Raw genomic sequence first — 18,303 nt, 5'->3', positions numbered from 1 at the left:
GTGCTACGGTTTTGATTTCACGCGCCTTCAAAGAAAACAACCACTGTGCCGCAGCACCTAGGAAAAAAACACAGACACAACTCCCTCTAACTCCCAGTACGAATATCGTAGAGACATGAAACAAAAACCTGTATGTAGGTCTCACTTAGACCTACAATTCATAATTTCACATCCTCGGGCAAAAACCAACAGGAAGTTGGCAATTTCCCCTTCAACACAAAAAATGACTAAAACACTAATTTTTGCCTCTTAGAGCTGTAATTTGACCCCCTTAAAATACTTCAAAAGTCACCAAACTTTTTACACACATCGGGCCTGGTGGAAATTGCGATTAAAAAAAAAACCAAACCCCAAAACTCAAAATTGCGCTCTAGCGCAATTTTTGAATAAAACAGAGACAAAACTGCTTCTCAGAGGAAAACACAAACAAAACTGCTTGTAACTTCCGGTAGAAACGTTTTAGAGACATGAAACAAAAACCTCTACGCAGGTCTCACTTACGCCTACATTTCATAGATTGAAATCCTTCAGCAAAAATCAACAGGAAGTTTGATATCCCCACTTCAAAACACTTTTTTTTTTAAAAAGCGGTCACCAAACATCAAACATTATCTCCTCTGAGCGCGTTTGTCGTTTTGGCTTCAAACTACTACAGGAGAGAGATTGAACCCTTCTGATTAAAAGTTGGCGAAAGCGTTTTAATAAGTGCTACGGTTTTGATTTTACGCGCCTTCAAAGAAAACAACCACTGTGCCACAGCACCTAGGAAAAAAACACAGACACAACTTCCTCTAACTCCCAGTACGAATATCGTAGAGACATGAAACAAAAACCTGTATGTAGGTCTCACTTAGACCTACAATTCATAATCTCACATCCTCGGGCAAAAACCAACAGGAAGTTGGCAATTTCCCCTTCAACACAAAAAATGACTAAAAACACTAATTTTTGCCTCTTTGAGCTGTAATTTGACCCCCTTAAAATACTTCAAAACTCACCAAACTTTTTACACACATCGGGCCTGGTGGAAATTGCCATCTAAAAAAAACCAAACCCCAAAACTCAAAATTGCGCTCTAGCGCAATTTTTGAATAAAACAGAGACAAAACTGCTTCTCAGAGGAAAACACAGACAAAACTGCTTGTAACTTCCGGTAGAAGCGTTTTAGAGACATGAAACAAAAACCTCTACGCAGGTCTCACTTAGACCTACATTTCATAGATTGACATCCTTCAGCAAAAATCAACAGGAAGTTTGATATCCCCACTTCAAAACCCTTTTTTTTAAAAAAGCGGTCACCAAACATCAAACATTATCTCCTCTGAGCGCGTTTGTCGTTTTGGCTTCAAACTACTACAGGAGAGAGATTGAACCCTTCTGATTAAAAGTTGGCGAAAGCGTTTTAATAAGTGCTACGGTTTTGATTTTACGAGCCTTCAAAGAAAAGAACCACTGTGCCACAGCACCTAGGAAAAAAACACAGACACAACTTCCTCTAACTCCCAGTACGAATATCGTAGAGACACGAAACAAAAACCTCTATGTAGGTCTCACTTAGACCTACATTTCATAGATTGAAATCCTTCAGCAAAAATCAACAGGAAATTTGATATCCCCACTTCAAAACACTTTTTTTTTTAAAAAGCGGTCACCAAACATCAAACATTATCTCCTCTGAGCGCGTTTGTCGTTTTGGCTTTGGCGAATATCGTAGAGACATGAAACAAAAACCTCTATGTAGGTCTCACTCAGGACTACCACTGGACAAAAGTATTGGGACACCTAGGACTAGCACCTGCCAAAATGCGGACCCGACCAACAGCTTTAATTGTATCTAAAATTGTTTGTCAATGATAGAACACTATTGGTTTTTAAAACATATCCAACAGAAGATACCTTTTCAAACTTCCAAGGAGTCCAATCAGGAACCCTATTGGTTTTGAGTGATATCAGAGACAAGTGTATGGATAACTTTGGCATGTTTTCACCTGGTTACCAGTCTCAGTTCCTAAGAGGGGTCTTCAGGAACTCCCACTATATCAACACTATTGGTTTTTATTTCTACCTGACACAAGATGGCGGCGTGTTGCTTTTGAAGCGTGTTTGGCTCATGGGTTCACGTTTAGGCCCCAGTGATGTATGTACACTCCTATGCTACTGTGGCTTTCCCAGGAATTAGTCGTAGCCGCTCCTAAACCAGGAAATCCAACATTTGGAATTAAGAGACTGAGGGGGGAAAAACTCTCTTGAGCTGCGAGACGGACTCATGTAGGTCGAGTGTTCCCACTGGAACCGCCCAAGAGTTTCAGGATTCCTCTTTCCAGGAACAAGGACAAGGAAAATAGACATGGGGGCTGTCAGGAAGTGGAACATGGAGGCTCTACTTCCAAGGTTAATAGTGACACATATCTATATATATATATATATATATATATATATATATATATATATATATATATATATACAGTATATAATATATATCTATATACAGTATATACTGTATATATATATACATATATGTATATATACACATATATGTGTATATCAGTGGCGTGCGGTGAGGTTCATGGCAGGTGAGGCACTGACTTCATCACAGTCAGATTTACAAACATATGAACTTTAAAGGGTATCTTATTCACCATTTGATTGGCAGCAGTTAACGGGTTATGTTTAAAAGCTCATACCAGCATTCTTCCCTGCTTGGCACTCAGCATCAAGGGTTGGAATTGGGGGTTAAATCACCAAAAATTATTCCCGGGCGCGGCTGCCCACTGCTCCCCTCACCTCCCAGGGGGGTGAACAAGGGGATGGGTCAAATGCAGAGGACAAATTTCACCACACCTAGTGTGTGTGTGTGTGTGTGTGTGACAATCATTGGTACTTTAACTTTACACATACAAACTGTAGCACACAAAAAAGCACATTTAATTAAAAAAAAACTTTATTATGGTCTTACCTTTACTTATAAGTGAAGTTTGTGCGCCGCTGTTGTGCTGGATTAATGCACCCCCCGCCGTAGAATGCACCCCGTGACGGGAGTGTTGTATCAACTAAAGCCCACACTTAAACTTATATGTATATAAACACATTTGTGTGTGTGTATATATATATATATATTTATATATATATATATATATATATATATATATATATATATATATACTGTACATATATGTGTGTATATATATATATATACATATATGTGTGTGTATATATATACATTTATGTGTGTGTGTGTGTATATATACATGTGTGTATATATACATATGTGTGTATATACACATATATGTATATATATACACATTTGTGTATATATATATATTTATACACACATATATCAATCAATCAATGAAACATTGTATATATATACATATGTGTGTGTGTGTATATACATATATGTGTGTGTGTATATACATATATGTGTTTGTGTGTGTATATATACATGTGTGTATATATACATATGTGTGTATATACACATTTATGTACATATATACACATTTGTGTGTATATATATTTATACACACATATATATATATATATACATATATGTGTGTGTATATACATCTATGTGTGTGTGTGTATATATACATGTGTGTATATATACATGTGTGTATATACACATATATGTATATATATACACATTTTTGTGTATATATATTTATACACACATATGTATATACACACACACACATATACAGTATATATAAATATGTGTGTATATATATATGTGTGTGTATATATACAGGTATATATATATATATATGTATATGTATATATATATATACATATATGTGTGTGTGTATATACATATATGTGTGTATATACATATGTGTGTGTGTGTGTGTGTGTGTGTGTGTGTGTGTGTGTGTATATATATACATGTGTGTATATATACATATGTGTGTATATACACATATATGTATATATACACATTTGTGTGTATATATATTTATACACACATATATGTATATACACACACACACACATATACAGTATATATAAATATGTGTGTATATATACAGGTATATATATATATGTATATATATATGTATATGTATATATATATATGTGTATATATATATATATATATATATATATATATATATATATATATATATATATATATATGTATATATATATATGTATATGTATATATATATATGTGTATATATATATATATATATATATATTAGGGCTGCAACAACTAATCGATTAAATCAATTAAAATCGATATTCCGATATTGTCCAACTCTTTAATTACTGATACCGATATCAACCGATACCGATATCAACTGATATATGCAGTCGTGGAATTAACACATTATTATGCCTAATTTGGACAACCAGGTATGGTGAAGATAAGGTACTTTTTTAAAAAAAATGAGTAAAATAAGATAAATAAATTACAAACATTTTCTTGAATAAAAAAGAAAGTACAACAATATAAAAACAGTTACATAGAAACTAGTAATGAATGAAAATGAGTCAAATGAAGTGTTAAAGGTTAGTACTATTAGTGGAGCAGCAGCACGCACAATCATGTGTGCTTACGGACTGTATCCCTTGCAGACTGTATTGATATATATTGATATATCATGTAGGAAGCAGAATATTAATAACAGAAAGAAATGGGGGGAGGGAGGTTTTTTGGGTTGGTGCACTAATTGTAAGTGTATCTTGTGTTTTTTATGTTGATTTAATTTTTTTAAAAAACGATACCGATAATTTCCGATATTACATTTTAACGCATATATCGGCTGATAATATCGGCAGGCCGATATTATCGGACATCCCTAATATATATATATATATATATATATATATATATATATATATATATATATATATATATATATATATAAATAAATAAATATACACACACAACATAGGCTGTATACTTGTTGTTGTTGTCCCTGACAGCTCCAACGGGAAGTCGTCCGGCTGGGATGAGAACGAGCGCAGCTACCGACCCAACCTGTGGAAGAGGATGTCCTTCCATGTCAAGAAGAAGGAGGCAGCGGAAGCCAACCAGACCGCCATCATCAAGCCCTTCTCCCAGCCGCCGCCCTCCTTCCAGGCCGGCGAGGAGGGAGGAGCGTGGCGGGCGGCAGACAGCGGCGACATCAGCGTCATCGGCGTGGGCGAGCTGCGGGTGATCGGAGGTCCGGCAGAGGGCGCCACCGTCATGGAGCAGATCAACTGCGTGGTCAACAGCTTCAACGTCGCCACCCCGCCCAGAGGAAGACCCGCCCGCTCCGCCGTGACCATGCACGCCGAGGTCGCCGCTTTCTGCGAGGGCCGAGCCACGGGGAAGTTGTACGAGCAGCTGGCGGGGACGTGCGCACGCAGACTGCGAGAGGCGGACGCTCTGACCCCGCCCTCGCCCTTCCGGGACGCTGAACTGAGCTCCGACAGTAGCTCCTCCCACTCCGGGGCCGACTACGGCCAGTTTCTCCCGCGACACTACAGCCAGAGCGCCTCCTCTCTGTAGAGGTGAGCATGACACCTGAGGGGTGCCTTGAAACTTCTTCTCGACTTCTACAACTTTACATTATTATTATATTTCTCCACAAGTTTACTATTTATGTTCTTTAACAACTTTAGAACATTATTATATTTATCTACAAGTTTACTATTTATGTTCTTTAACAACTTTAGAACATTATTATATTTATCTACAAGTTTACTATTTATGTTCTTTAACAACTTTAGAACATTATTATTATATTTATCTACAAGTTTACTATTTATGTTCTTTAACAACTTTAGAACATTATTATATTTATGTTCTTTTACAACTTTAGAACATTATTATTATATTTATCTACAAGTTTACTATTTATGTTCTTTAACAACTTTAGAACATTATTATTATATTTCTCTACAAGTTTACTATTTATGTTCTTTAACAACTTTAGAACATTATTATTATATTTCTCTACAAGTTTACTATTTATGTTCTTTAACAACTTTAGAACATTATTATTATATTTCTCTACAAGTTTACTATTTATGTTCTTTTACAACTTTAGAACATTATTATTATATTTCTCTACAAGTTTACTATTTATGTTCTTTTACAACTTTAGAACATTATTATATTTCTCCACAAGTTTACTATTTATGTTCTTTTACAACTTTAGAGCATTTGTATGATATTTATCTATATTATAGATAAATATTGTATGATGTGTATCTATAATATAGATACATATATCTATATTTATCTATATTATAGATAAATATCATAAATATGTTCTAAAGTTGTTAAAGAACATAAATAGTAAACTTGTAGAGAAGTATCATAATAATGTTCTAAAGTTGTTAAAGAACATAAATAGTAAACTTGTAGATAAATATAATAATGTTCTAAAGTTGTTAAAGAACATAAATAGTAAAGTTATTGATTCTATAACTTTACTATTTATGTTCTTTAACAACTTTAGAACATTATGATGATACTTCTCTACAAGTTTACCATTTATGTTCTTTAACAACTTTAGAACATTATTATATTTCTCCACAAGTTTACTATTTATGTTCTTTAACAACTTTAGAACATTATTATGATACTTCTCCACAAGTTTACTATTTATGTTCTTTAACAACTTTAGAGCATTTGTATGATATTTATCTATATATCTATATTTATCTATATTATAAATAAATATTGTATGATGTGTATCTATAATATAGATAAATATATCTATATTTATCTATATTATAGATAAATATCATAAATATGTTCTAAAGTTGTAAAAGAACATAAATAGTAAACTTGTAGAGAAGTATCATAAATATGTTCTAAAGTTGTTAAAGAACATAAATAGTAAACTTGTAGAGAAGTATCATAATAATGTTCTTAAGTTGTTAAACAACATAAATAGTAAAGTTATTGATTCTATAACTTTACTATTTATGTTCTTTAACAACTTTAGAACATTATTATATTTCTCTACAAGTTTACTATTTATGTTCTTTAACAACTTTAGAACATTATATTTATCTACAAGTTTACTATTTATGTTCTTTAACAACTTTAGAACATTATTATATTTATCTACAAGTTTACCATTTATGTTCTTTAACAACTTTAGAACATTATTATGATATTTATCTATATTTATCTTTATTATAGATAAATATTGTATGATGTGTATCTATAATATGGATAAATATATCTATATTTATCTATATTATAGATAAATATCATAAATATGTTCTAAAGTTGTAAAAGAACATAAATAGTAAAGTTATTGATTCTATAACTTTACTATTTATGTTCTTTAACAACTTTAGAACATTATTATATTTATCTACAAGTTTACTATTTATGTTCTTTAACAACTTTAGAACATTATTATATTTATCTACAAGTTTACTATTTATGTTCTTTAACAACTTTAGAGAATTTGTATATTTATCTATATATCTGTATTTATCTTTATTATAGATACATATTGTATGATATTTATCTATAATATAGATAAATATATCTATATTTATCTATATTATAGATACATATTGTATGATATTTATCTATAATATAGATAAATATATCTATATTTATCTATATTGTAGATAAATATCATAAAAATTTTCTAAAGTTGTAAAAGAACATAAATAGTAAAGTTATTGATTCTATAACTTTACTATTTATGTTCTTTTACAACTTAAGAACATTATATTTCTCTATCAGTTTACTATTTATGTTCTTTTACAACTGTAGAACATTATTATGATATTTCTCTATAACTTTACTATTTATGTTCTTTTAGCAGAGCGCCCACATTTTTCCACTGAGGGCCACGCTGCAAAATCAAAGCATGAGGGGGCCATTTTTGATATTTTTATTATCAAAGCCAATACAATATACAGCATCTTTTCTTTTTTTTTTACCTTTATAGCTCCCTTCAAGTTTGACCCCAGGGTCCCTGGGGTATTATTTATATATATATATATATATATATATATATATATATATATATATATATATATATATATATATATATATATGTATATATATATATATATATATATATATATATATATATATATATATATATATATATATATATATATATATATATATATATATATATATATATATATATATATATATATATATTATATGTATATATTATATGTATATATTATATATATATATTATATGTATATATTATATATATATATATATATATTATATATATATATATAAATATATATATTATATATTTTATATATATATATATATATATATATATATATATATATATATATATATATATATATATATATATATATACCGAGGATGTCGTTGTGGCTTGTACAGCCCTTTGAGACACTTGTGATTTAGGGCTATATAAATAAACATTGATTGATTGATTGATATATATATATATATATATATATATATATATAATAGACGGATAGATTTGAAGTTGACTGATAAGCACTGAAAGTAAAAAAAAAAATTCAGACTTATTTTTAACACTTTTCTGAAAAGAAAAAGGGAATTAATCAAAATCATGAAAAAATACAAAAAATATATAAAAAAAATTCAAGCATTTAAAGTAAGAAAAAAAAAAAGTCTGACTTTTGAGTGGGACTCTTTTAAATCCCTCGGAATTTTTTGTGAGATTTTTTTTTTAGCGGCCATTGCTTAAAAGATAATAATGAATTACAGTCAATATTGTTATGAATTATTGACATATTGAAGGCTCCGTTTACTTCACATTAAATATTACACGCTGAAGTCTTGTTTTTTTGGGTGGGGGGGGATTTGCATATTTAGTGTGTTTGCCATTAAAACCAGGATTGTCTTTCATATAAAGCTTTACTGTAAGTGTTGAATAATTATTTGTTTTTAAATATATTACTTACTTTTATGACTGAGACTCTTGTGTCCCTGGGAGGAGGGGTGTTGGTTTTGGCCCCCACATGCTTAAAAACACTTTGGTGGAGATAAAAATGGTCTAAATAAGAATTAGCTTATAAATTAAAACATAAACAAACTTTTTACCTTTGTGGTTTGAACTGACTTCTCTTTTCCTGAAAAGCGCTTTTTCTTGAGCTTTGAGCTGGCGGCCCCTGGGCGTTGCCGTAGCAACACTCGCCCGGATGCCCCCAGATTGATCCGGCGCAGACTTTTGGACGCGTTGACTTTGGAGACCAGTCCTGGAGGCGTGGCCGTGTTCCAGGAGGCGGGACTTGAAGGTTGTTTTTTTTTCCCGCCGACTGTGCTGGTCTGGACGACCTTTTGTCTTCTTCTCGGCTTTTTTCCAAACGTGACCACATGCAGACCTGTCCTCCTTCCGCGGACTGACGTGAGTGAATGCAGGCAAGTCAGAGATCTGTCCCCCCCGCCTCCCCCGCGTTTCTGCAGCCCAGACCAAGTAGCCTTGTCCGCCCTCAGCTTGCTCCTTATTGGCCCTCTGCGCAATAGATTATTAATGAGGTGATTAAAAATGGTGGTACCTCCGTTTTTGTACGTCCCACTTTCCCTGTGATTCAGTTGAAATATTCCATCTAAGTTGTCAAACTACTCCAGGGGTGTCCCAAACTTTTCCCACTGAGGGCCGCACGCTGAAAAATCTAAGCATGCATGTTGAAATTAATACAATGTATACATTTTTTTCAAGCCTTTAGGGCCCCCCTCAAGTTTGGTCTCGGGGACCCGGAAGGGTCTCAGTCATAAGTCATGTATTGTTTTATTTTATTGTTGTATTCAATGCTTAATCTCTATATCAGCTTTAGATCTATCTGTCGATATAAAGTTAAAAAAAATGTTTAAACACTTTAGGCCTTTTTTGTCAAAGAAAAACATTTATTGCAAAAACACAAAATATGCTATCTTTTCCCCCCCAAAAAAATATTTCAAAGTGGAATATTTGATTTGAAGTAACTGGAGCCTTAAACAGGTTAATAATTCATAACAACATTGATTTTGATTCATTATTATTTTTTGAGCAATGAGTTTAAAAAAAATAAAGAAAATCTCACTGAAATTGGGGATCTAAAAGGGTCATAACCCAACTTATAAAAATTTTAAAAATACGTCAGACATTTATTTTTATTTTTTTACTTTCAACGCTTAAATCTCGAGATTAACTTCAGGTCTATCCGTCAATTATAATTTTTAATGTATTTTTAATGTCTTTTTTGTCAAATTTTTAAAAATGTTTTTTTTTTTATATTTTCCCCCAGAAATATTTCAAAGTGGAATATTTGATGTGACGTAATTGGAGCCTTAAATATGTCAATCATTCATAACAACATTGATTTTGATTCATTATTATTTTTTGAATAATGAGTTAAAAAAAAAAAATCCTAAAATTCTTGGGCATCTAAAAGGGTCCCTACTTATAAAAATGTTAAAAATACTCAGACATGTTTTAATTTTTTTTTTCTTTTAACGCTTAAATCTCTAGATTAACTTCAGGTCTATCCGTCATTTATAATTTTTTATTAAATTTTAATGTTTTTTTAATGCCTTTTTTGTCAAATTTTTAAAAAAGATTTTTTTATATTTACTCCAAAAAATATTTCAAAGTGTAATATTTGATGTAAAGTAATTGGAGCCTTAAATATGTCAATGATTCATAACAACATTGATTTTGATTCATTATTATTTTTTGAACCATGAGTTAAAAAAAAAAAATCCTAAAATTATTGGGGATTTAAAAGGGTCCCTACTTATAAAAACGTTTTTTTAATTTTACTTTTAACGCTTAAATCTCTAGATTAACTTCAGGTCTATCCGTCAATTATAATTTATTATGTTTTTTAATGCCTTTTTTGTCAAATTTTTTTAAATATATTTTTATATTTTCCCCAAAAAATATTTCAAAGTGTAATATTTGATGTAAAGTAATTGGAGCCTTAAATATGTCAATAATGCATAACAATATTGATTTTGATTTTGTTTGTTTTTTTGAGCAATGAGTTAAAAAAAAAAAAATCCTTAAATTCTTGGGGATCTAAAAGGGTCCCGACTCATAAAAATGTTAAAAATACGTCAGACTTTTTTTTTTTTTTTTTTTTTACTTTTAACGCTTAAATCCCTAGATTAACTTCAGGTCTATCCGTCAATTATACATTTTTATTAATTTTTAATGTTTTTTAATGCCTTTTTTGTCATATTTTTAAAAAATATTGTTTTTATATTTTCCCCAAAAAATATTTCAAAGTGGAATATTTGATGTAAAGTAATTGGAGCCTTAAATATGCCAATAATTCATAACAACATTGATTTTGATTCATTATTATTTTTTGAGCAATGAGTTAAAAAAAAAAATCCTAAAATCCTTGGGGATCTAAAAGGGTCCCGACTTAAAAAAAGGTAAAAAAATACGTCAGACTTTTAAATATATATATTTTTTTTACTTTTAACGCTTAAATCTCGAGATTAACTTCAGGTCTATCCGTCAATTATAATTTTTTTTATTAATTTTTAATATTTTTTTAATGCCTTTTTTGTCAATTTTACAAAAATATTTTTTTGGTATTTTCCCCCAAAAATATTTCAAAGTGTAATATTTGATGTAAAGTAATTGGAGCCTTAAATATGTCAATAATTCATAACAATATTGATTTTGATTTTGTTTTGTTTTTTGAGCAATGAGTTAAAAAAAAAAAAATCCTTAAATTCTTGGGGATCTAAAAGGGTCCCTACTTATAAAAATGTTAAAAATACTCAGACATGTTTTAATTTTTTTTTTCTTTTAACGCTTAAATCTCTAGATTAACTTCAGGTCTATCCGTCATTTATAATTTTTTATTAGTTGTTAATGTTTTTTTAATGCCTTTTTTGTCATATTTTTTAAAAAATATTGTTTTTATATTTTCCCCAAAAAATATTTCAAAGTGGAATATTTGATGTAAAGTAATTGGAGCCTTAAATATGTCAATAATTCATAACAATATTGATTTTGTTTGTTTTTTTGAGCAATGAGTTAAAAAAAAAAAAAAAATCCTTAAATTCTTGGGGATCTAAAAGGGTCCCGACTCATAAAAATGTTAAAAATACGTCAGACATTTTTTTTTTTTTTTTACTTTTAACGCTTAAATCTCTAGATGAACTTCAGGTCTATCCGTCAATTATACATTTTTATTAATTTTTAATGTTTTTTTTAATGCCGTTTTTGTCATATTTTTAAAAAATATTGTTTTTATATTTTCCCCAAAAAATATTTCAAAGTGGAATATTTGATGTAAAGTAATTGGAGCCTTAAATATGCCAATAATTCATAACAACATTGATTTTGATTCATTATTATTTTTTGAGCAATGAGTTTTAAAAAAAAAACTGAAAATCCTTGGGGATCTAAAAGGGTCCCGATTTAAAAAAAGGTAAAAAATACGTCAGACTTTTAAAAATATATATTTTTTTTACTTTTAACGCTTAAATCTCGAGATTAACTTCAGGTCTATCCGTCAATTATAATTTTTTAAATTAATTTTTAATATTTTTTTAATGCCTTTTTTGTCAATTTTACAAAAATATTTTTTTTGTATTTTCCCCCAAAAATATTTCAAAGTGTAATATTTGATGTAAAGTAATTGGAGCCTTAAATATGTCAATAATTCATAACAACATTGATTTTGATTCATTATTATTTTTTGAGCAATGAGTTAAAAAAAAAAAAAATCCTTAAATTCTTGGGGATCTAAAAGGGTCCCGACTCATAAAAATGTTAAAAATACGTCAGACATTTTTTTTTTTTTTAACTTTTAACGCTTAAATCTCTAGATTAACTTCAGGTCTATCCGTCAATTATACATTTTTATTACATTTTAATGTTTTTTAATACCTTTTTTGTAATATTTTTTTAAAATATTGTTTTTATATTTTCCCCCAAAAATATTTCAAAGTGGAATATTTGATGTAAAGTAATTGGAGACTTAAATATGCCAATAATTCATAACATTAATTTTGATTCATTATTATTTTTTGAGCAATGAGTTAAAAAAAAAAATCCTAAAATCCTTGGGGATCTAAAAGGGTCCCGACTTAAAAAAAAGTAAAAAATACGTCAGACTTTTAAAAAAAAATTTTTTTTTTACTTTTCTGCTTAAATCTTTAGATTAACTTCAGGTCTATCCGTCAATTATAATTTTTTAATCAATTTTTAATATTTTTTTAATGCCTTTTTTTGTCATATTTTACAAAAATATTTTTTTCGTATTTTCCCCCCAAAATATTTCAAAGTGTAATATTTGATGTAAAGTAATTGGAGCCTTAAATATGTCAATAATTCGTAACAATATTGATTTTGATTTTTTTTTTTTTTTGAGCAATGAGTTAAAAAAAAAAATCCTTAAATTCTTGGGGATCTAAAAGGGTCCCGACTCATAAAAATGTTAAAAATACGTCAGACATTTTTTTTTATTTTTTACTTTTAACGCTTAAATCTCTAGATTAACTTCAGGTCTATCCGTCAATTATAATTTTTTTATTAATTTTTAATATTTTTTTAATGCCTTTTTTTGTCAATTTTACAAAAATATTTTTTTCATATTTTCCCCCAAAAATATTTCAAAGTGGAATATTTGATGTAAAGTAATTGGAGCCTTAAATATGCCAATAATTCATAACAACATTGATTTTGATTCATTATTATTTTTTGAGCAATGAGTTAAAAAAAAAATCCTAAAATCCTTGGGGATCTAAAAGGGTCCCGACTTAAAAAAAGGTAAAAAATACGTCAGACTTTTTAAAAAAAAAATTTTTTTTTACTTTTACGCTTAAATCTTTAGATTAACTTCAGGTCTATCCGTCAATTATAATTTTTGTATTAATTTTTAATATTTTTTTAATGCCTTTTTTTGTCATATTTTACAAAAATATTTTTTTCATATTTTCCCCCAAAAATATTTCAAAGTGGAATATTTGATGTAAAGTAATTGGAGCCTTAAATATGCCAATAATTCATAACAACATTGATTTTGATTCATTATTATTTTTTGAGCAACGAGTTAAAAAAAAAAAATCAGAAAATCCTTGGGCATCTAAAAGGGTCCCGACTTAAAAAAAGGTAAAAAATACGTCAGACTTTTTAAAAAAAAATTTTTTTTTTTTACTTTTTACGCTTAAATCTTTAGATTAACTTCAGGTCTATCCGTCAATTATACATTTTTATTAATTTTTTATGTTTTTTTAATGCCTTTTTTGTCATATTTTTTAAAAATATTGTTTTTATATTTTCCCCAAAAAATATTTCAAAGTGGAATATTTGATGTAAAGTAATTGGAGCCTTAAATATGCCAATAATTCATAACAACATTGATTTTGATTCATTATTATTTTTTGAGCAATGAGTTAAAAAAAAAATCAGAAAATCCTTGGGGATCTAAAAGGGTCCCGACTTAAAAAAATGTAAAAAATACGTCAGACTTTTAAAAAAATATTTTTTTTTTTACTTTTAACGCTTAAATCTCTAGATTAACTTCAGGTCTATCCGTCAATTATAATTTTTTTAATTAATTTTTAATATTTTTTTAATGCCTTTTTTGTCAATTTTACAAAAATATTTTTTTCATATTTTCCCCCAAAAATATTTCAAAGTGGAATATTTGATGTAAAGTAAAATAAAATAAAATATAGCCTTATGTATGTCAATAATGTTATCATTTAATCAATAATTAATTACAACATTGATTTTGATTCATTAGTATTTTTGGAGCAAGGAAAGTTTTATAAAAAAATAAATAAAAATCCCACTACATTTTTTGGGGATCAAAAGGAAAGTTTTTTTTTGTTTTTGTTTTTTTACTTTCAACTCTTAAATCTTTACATCAACAAGATCTATCTGTTGATTATAATGTTTATATATAAATACAACATAAATGATTGATCTTCCAACAATACAGCCATTGTTGTCCTATTCCTAGAGAAGGTGGGGGTTCGGAGACATCTCCGGTGGGCTCCTGGAATGCACCAAGGCCATAAAAGGGTGGTATCTCCGCCAAAACCCAGGCACAGGCAGCTGAAGAGAAGAACCAGGACACAAACATTCAGGCTCAAATTGTGGTTTAGACAAGAGATGACTCAAATGTTGATTTGGCCGTGACGCATTCCCCCTGTTTGCTCTTTTTTTACCACTTTTGATGGGGGGGGTTTTTTTGGACACCCCTGAACTAGTTTGTTTGCCCACACGCTGGTGACTCAGTCTCTGTTCCACTCCAAAATAACCCACCACGGGGCCACAGAAAGTTGCGAGTGCCGGCACTTTGACAAAGAAGGTGAGAAACACTATTGAAAGTACAAAGATGGCGTCCGTGTGGTGGTCCCATCGCCTCCTCCCTCGCCAAAGAGTGTTTATTACGAGAAGAACTGATGCTTTTATACATTTTAGTCATCATGAATATGCATTTGTCAAACTATTTGTATTCTCTGTACAATGGAAGGGTGTCCCCATTGGATGTTGATGTTGGATATCGATTCGATATCAGCAACAACAAAAAAACTAGTATGGGAACATATTGGCTGGCATGTAAAATGTGCGATACAAGCAGTCTGTTTATTTGTGTGTGATATAATTTGCGATACAAGCACTCCTGCAGCGTGTTTACTTGTAGGTGATATCATGTGCGATACAAGCAGTCCTGCAGCGTGTTTACTTGTGTGTGATATCATGTGCAATACAATCGGCGTGCTTACTTGTGTGTGATATGTGTGATACAAGCAATCTGTTTACTTGTGTGTGATATTGTGTGCGATACATGCAGTCGATCAGCGTGTTGTGTGTGATATCATGTGCGATACAAGCAGTCCTGCAGCGTGTTTACTTGTGTGTGATATCATGTGCGATACAATCGGCGTGCTTACTTGTGTGTGATACAAGCAATCTGTTTACTTGTGTGTGATATCGTGTGCGATTCATGCAGTCGAGCAGCGTGTTGTGTGTGATATCATGTGTGATACAAACAGTCGTGCAGCATGTTTACTTGTGTGTGATATCATGTGCAATACAAGCAGCGTGTTTACTTGTTTGTGATATCATGTGCGATACAAGCAGTGTGTTTACTTGTGTGTGATATCATGTGCGATACAAGCAGCGTGTTTGCTTGTGTGTGATAGCAGGTGCAATACAAGCAGTCCTGCAGCGTGTTTACTTGTGTGTGGTATCATGTGCGATACAAGCAGTCCTGCATTGTTTACTTGTGTGTGATATCATGTGCGATACAAGCAGTCCTGCAGCGTGTTTACTTGTGTGTGGTATTATGTGCGATACAAGCAGTCCTGCATTGTTTAAATGTGTGTGATATCATGTGCGATACAAGCAGTCCTGCAGTGTGTTTACTTGTGTGTGATATCATGTGCGATACAAGCAGCGTGCTTACCTGTGTGTGATACAAGCAATCTGTTTACTTGTGTGTGATATCGTGTGCGATACATGCAGTCGAGCAGCGTGTTGTGTGTGATATCATGTGCGATACAAGCAGTCCCGCAGCATGTTTGTGTGTTTGATATCATGTGTGTGATACAAACAGTCGTGCAGCATGTTTACTTGTGTGTGTGATATCATTTGCAATACGAGCAGCGTGTTTACTTGTTTGTGATATCATGTGCGATACAAGCAGCGTGTTTACTTGTGTGTGATATCATGTGTGACACAAGCAGTCCTGCTGCGTGTTTACTTGTGTGTGATGTCATGCGCGATACATGCAATCCTGCAGTGTGTTTACTTGTGTGTGATATCATGTGCGATACAAGCAGCGTGTTTACTTGTGTGTGATAGCAGGTGCAATACAAACAGTCCTGCAGCGTGTTTACTTGTGTGTGGTATCATGTGCGATACAAGCAGTCCTGCAGCGTGTTTACTTGCGTGTGGTATCATGTGCGATACAAGCAGTCCTGCATTGTTTACTTGTGTGTGATATCATGTGCGATACAAGCAGTCCTGCAGCGTGTTTACTTGTGTGTGATATCGTGTTCAATACAAGGAGCGTGTTTACTTGTTTGTGATATCATGTGCGATACAAGCAGCGTGTTTACTTGTGTGTGATATCATGTGCGATACAAGCAATCCTGCAGCGTCTTAACTTGTGTGTGATATGTGGGACACATAACAAAAAGATGAATGATATCCAGGCTTCAGTATCGCTATGGGGACACCCATCATCAAATGTTGGAATGTATCAAGTGGATTGACATTATTTGATGAGATACGGCTCATTTGCTGTGTCAGCGATAACACAAAAGATGTTTACTGGGTGAAGTTAGCATCTTTCATGTACAAAATCCTTCATTACTTGGATGTGTGCGGACTTGCTGAACGGGTGTTGTGCCATAAGAAGTGTGCTGAACTTGCATGATTGTGTTTATTGACCTGCACTTTTTCATGTCCCCCTGATCCTGCTCCTTTGATCTCTCTACCAGGTGAAGGTCATTGTTTACATGCTGAGTATGTCTTTAACTCTTTTCTACTTCCTATTAAATTGTTTGTCAATCATGAGATGAAATGTCCACAGCAATTGTAAAATGTGATATATTTTATATTGTCACTTTTTATCTCATCATTTCGATTTTTTTAATCTTTTTATCTAGTATTTATGACTTTCTATCTCATCATTTCGACTTTTTATTTCACAAATATGACTTTTTATCTCATCATTTTGACTTTTTAGCGAATAATTTCGGCTTTTTATTTCACAAATATGACTTTTTATGTCATATTTATGACTTTTCATTTCATAATTTCGACTTTATATGTCATTATTTCGACTTTTTTAAATGTTTGACTTTTTATCTCATAATTTCGACTTTTTAAAATGTTTGGCCTTTTATCTCATAATTTTGATTTTTTTATCGCATATTTATAACTTTTCACCTCATAGTTTCAATTTGTATCTCATAATTTCGACTTTTTATCTAGTATTTATGACTTTTTATCTCATCATTTCGATTTTTTTAGCTCATATTTATGACTTTCTATCGAATAATTTCGACTTTTTATTTCACAAATATGACTTTATCTCATTTCGATTTTTTTAGCTCATATTTATGACTTTCTATCGAATAATTTCGACTTTTTATTTCACAAATATGACTTTTTATTTCATAATTTCGACTTTATATGTCATTATTTCGACTTTTTAAAATGTCTGACTTTTTATCTCATAATTTTGATTTTTTTAATCTCATATTTATGACTTTTCACCTCATAATTTCAATTTGTATCTCATAATTTCGACTTTTTATCTAGTATTTATGACTTTTTATCTCATATTTATGACTTTCTATCGAATAATTTTGACTTTTTCTTTCACAAATATGACTTTTTATCTGATATTTATGAC

General features: G+C 30.7%; 1 protein-coding gene across 3 annotated transcripts in view; it reads left to right on the top strand.

Annotated features, from left to right (window-relative positions):
* Nucleotides 1-16,228, top strand: part of LOC133650051 (metabotropic glutamate receptor 5-like) — a 70,783-nt gene extending 54,555 nt beyond the window's left edge. For 2 of the 3 annotated variants that reach the window (XM_062046833.1, XM_062046834.1), the window contains exons 17-18: nt 4,921-5,493; nt 14,893-16,228. In XM_062046833.1, the coding sequence (XP_061902817.1) occupies nt 4,921-5,491 (571 nt within the window). In that variant the 3' untranslated portion in view covers nt 5,492-5,493; nt 14,893-16,228. The remainder of the gene's footprint in view (nt 1-4,920; nt 5,494-14,892) is intronic. The other variant, XM_062046836.1, reaches the window with a different exon arrangement.
* The last annotated feature ends 2,075 nt before the right edge of the window (nt 16,229-18,303 follow it).

Source organism: Entelurus aequoreus, linkage group LG05, assembly GCF_033978785.1.
Source record: "Entelurus aequoreus isolate RoL-2023_Sb linkage group LG05, RoL_Eaeq_v1.1, whole genome shotgun sequence".
NCBI classification, from domain to species: domain Eukaryota; kingdom Metazoa; phylum Chordata; class Actinopteri; order Syngnathiformes; family Syngnathidae; genus Entelurus; species Entelurus aequoreus.
This window is presented reverse-complemented; position numbering and strand designations above follow the sequence as displayed.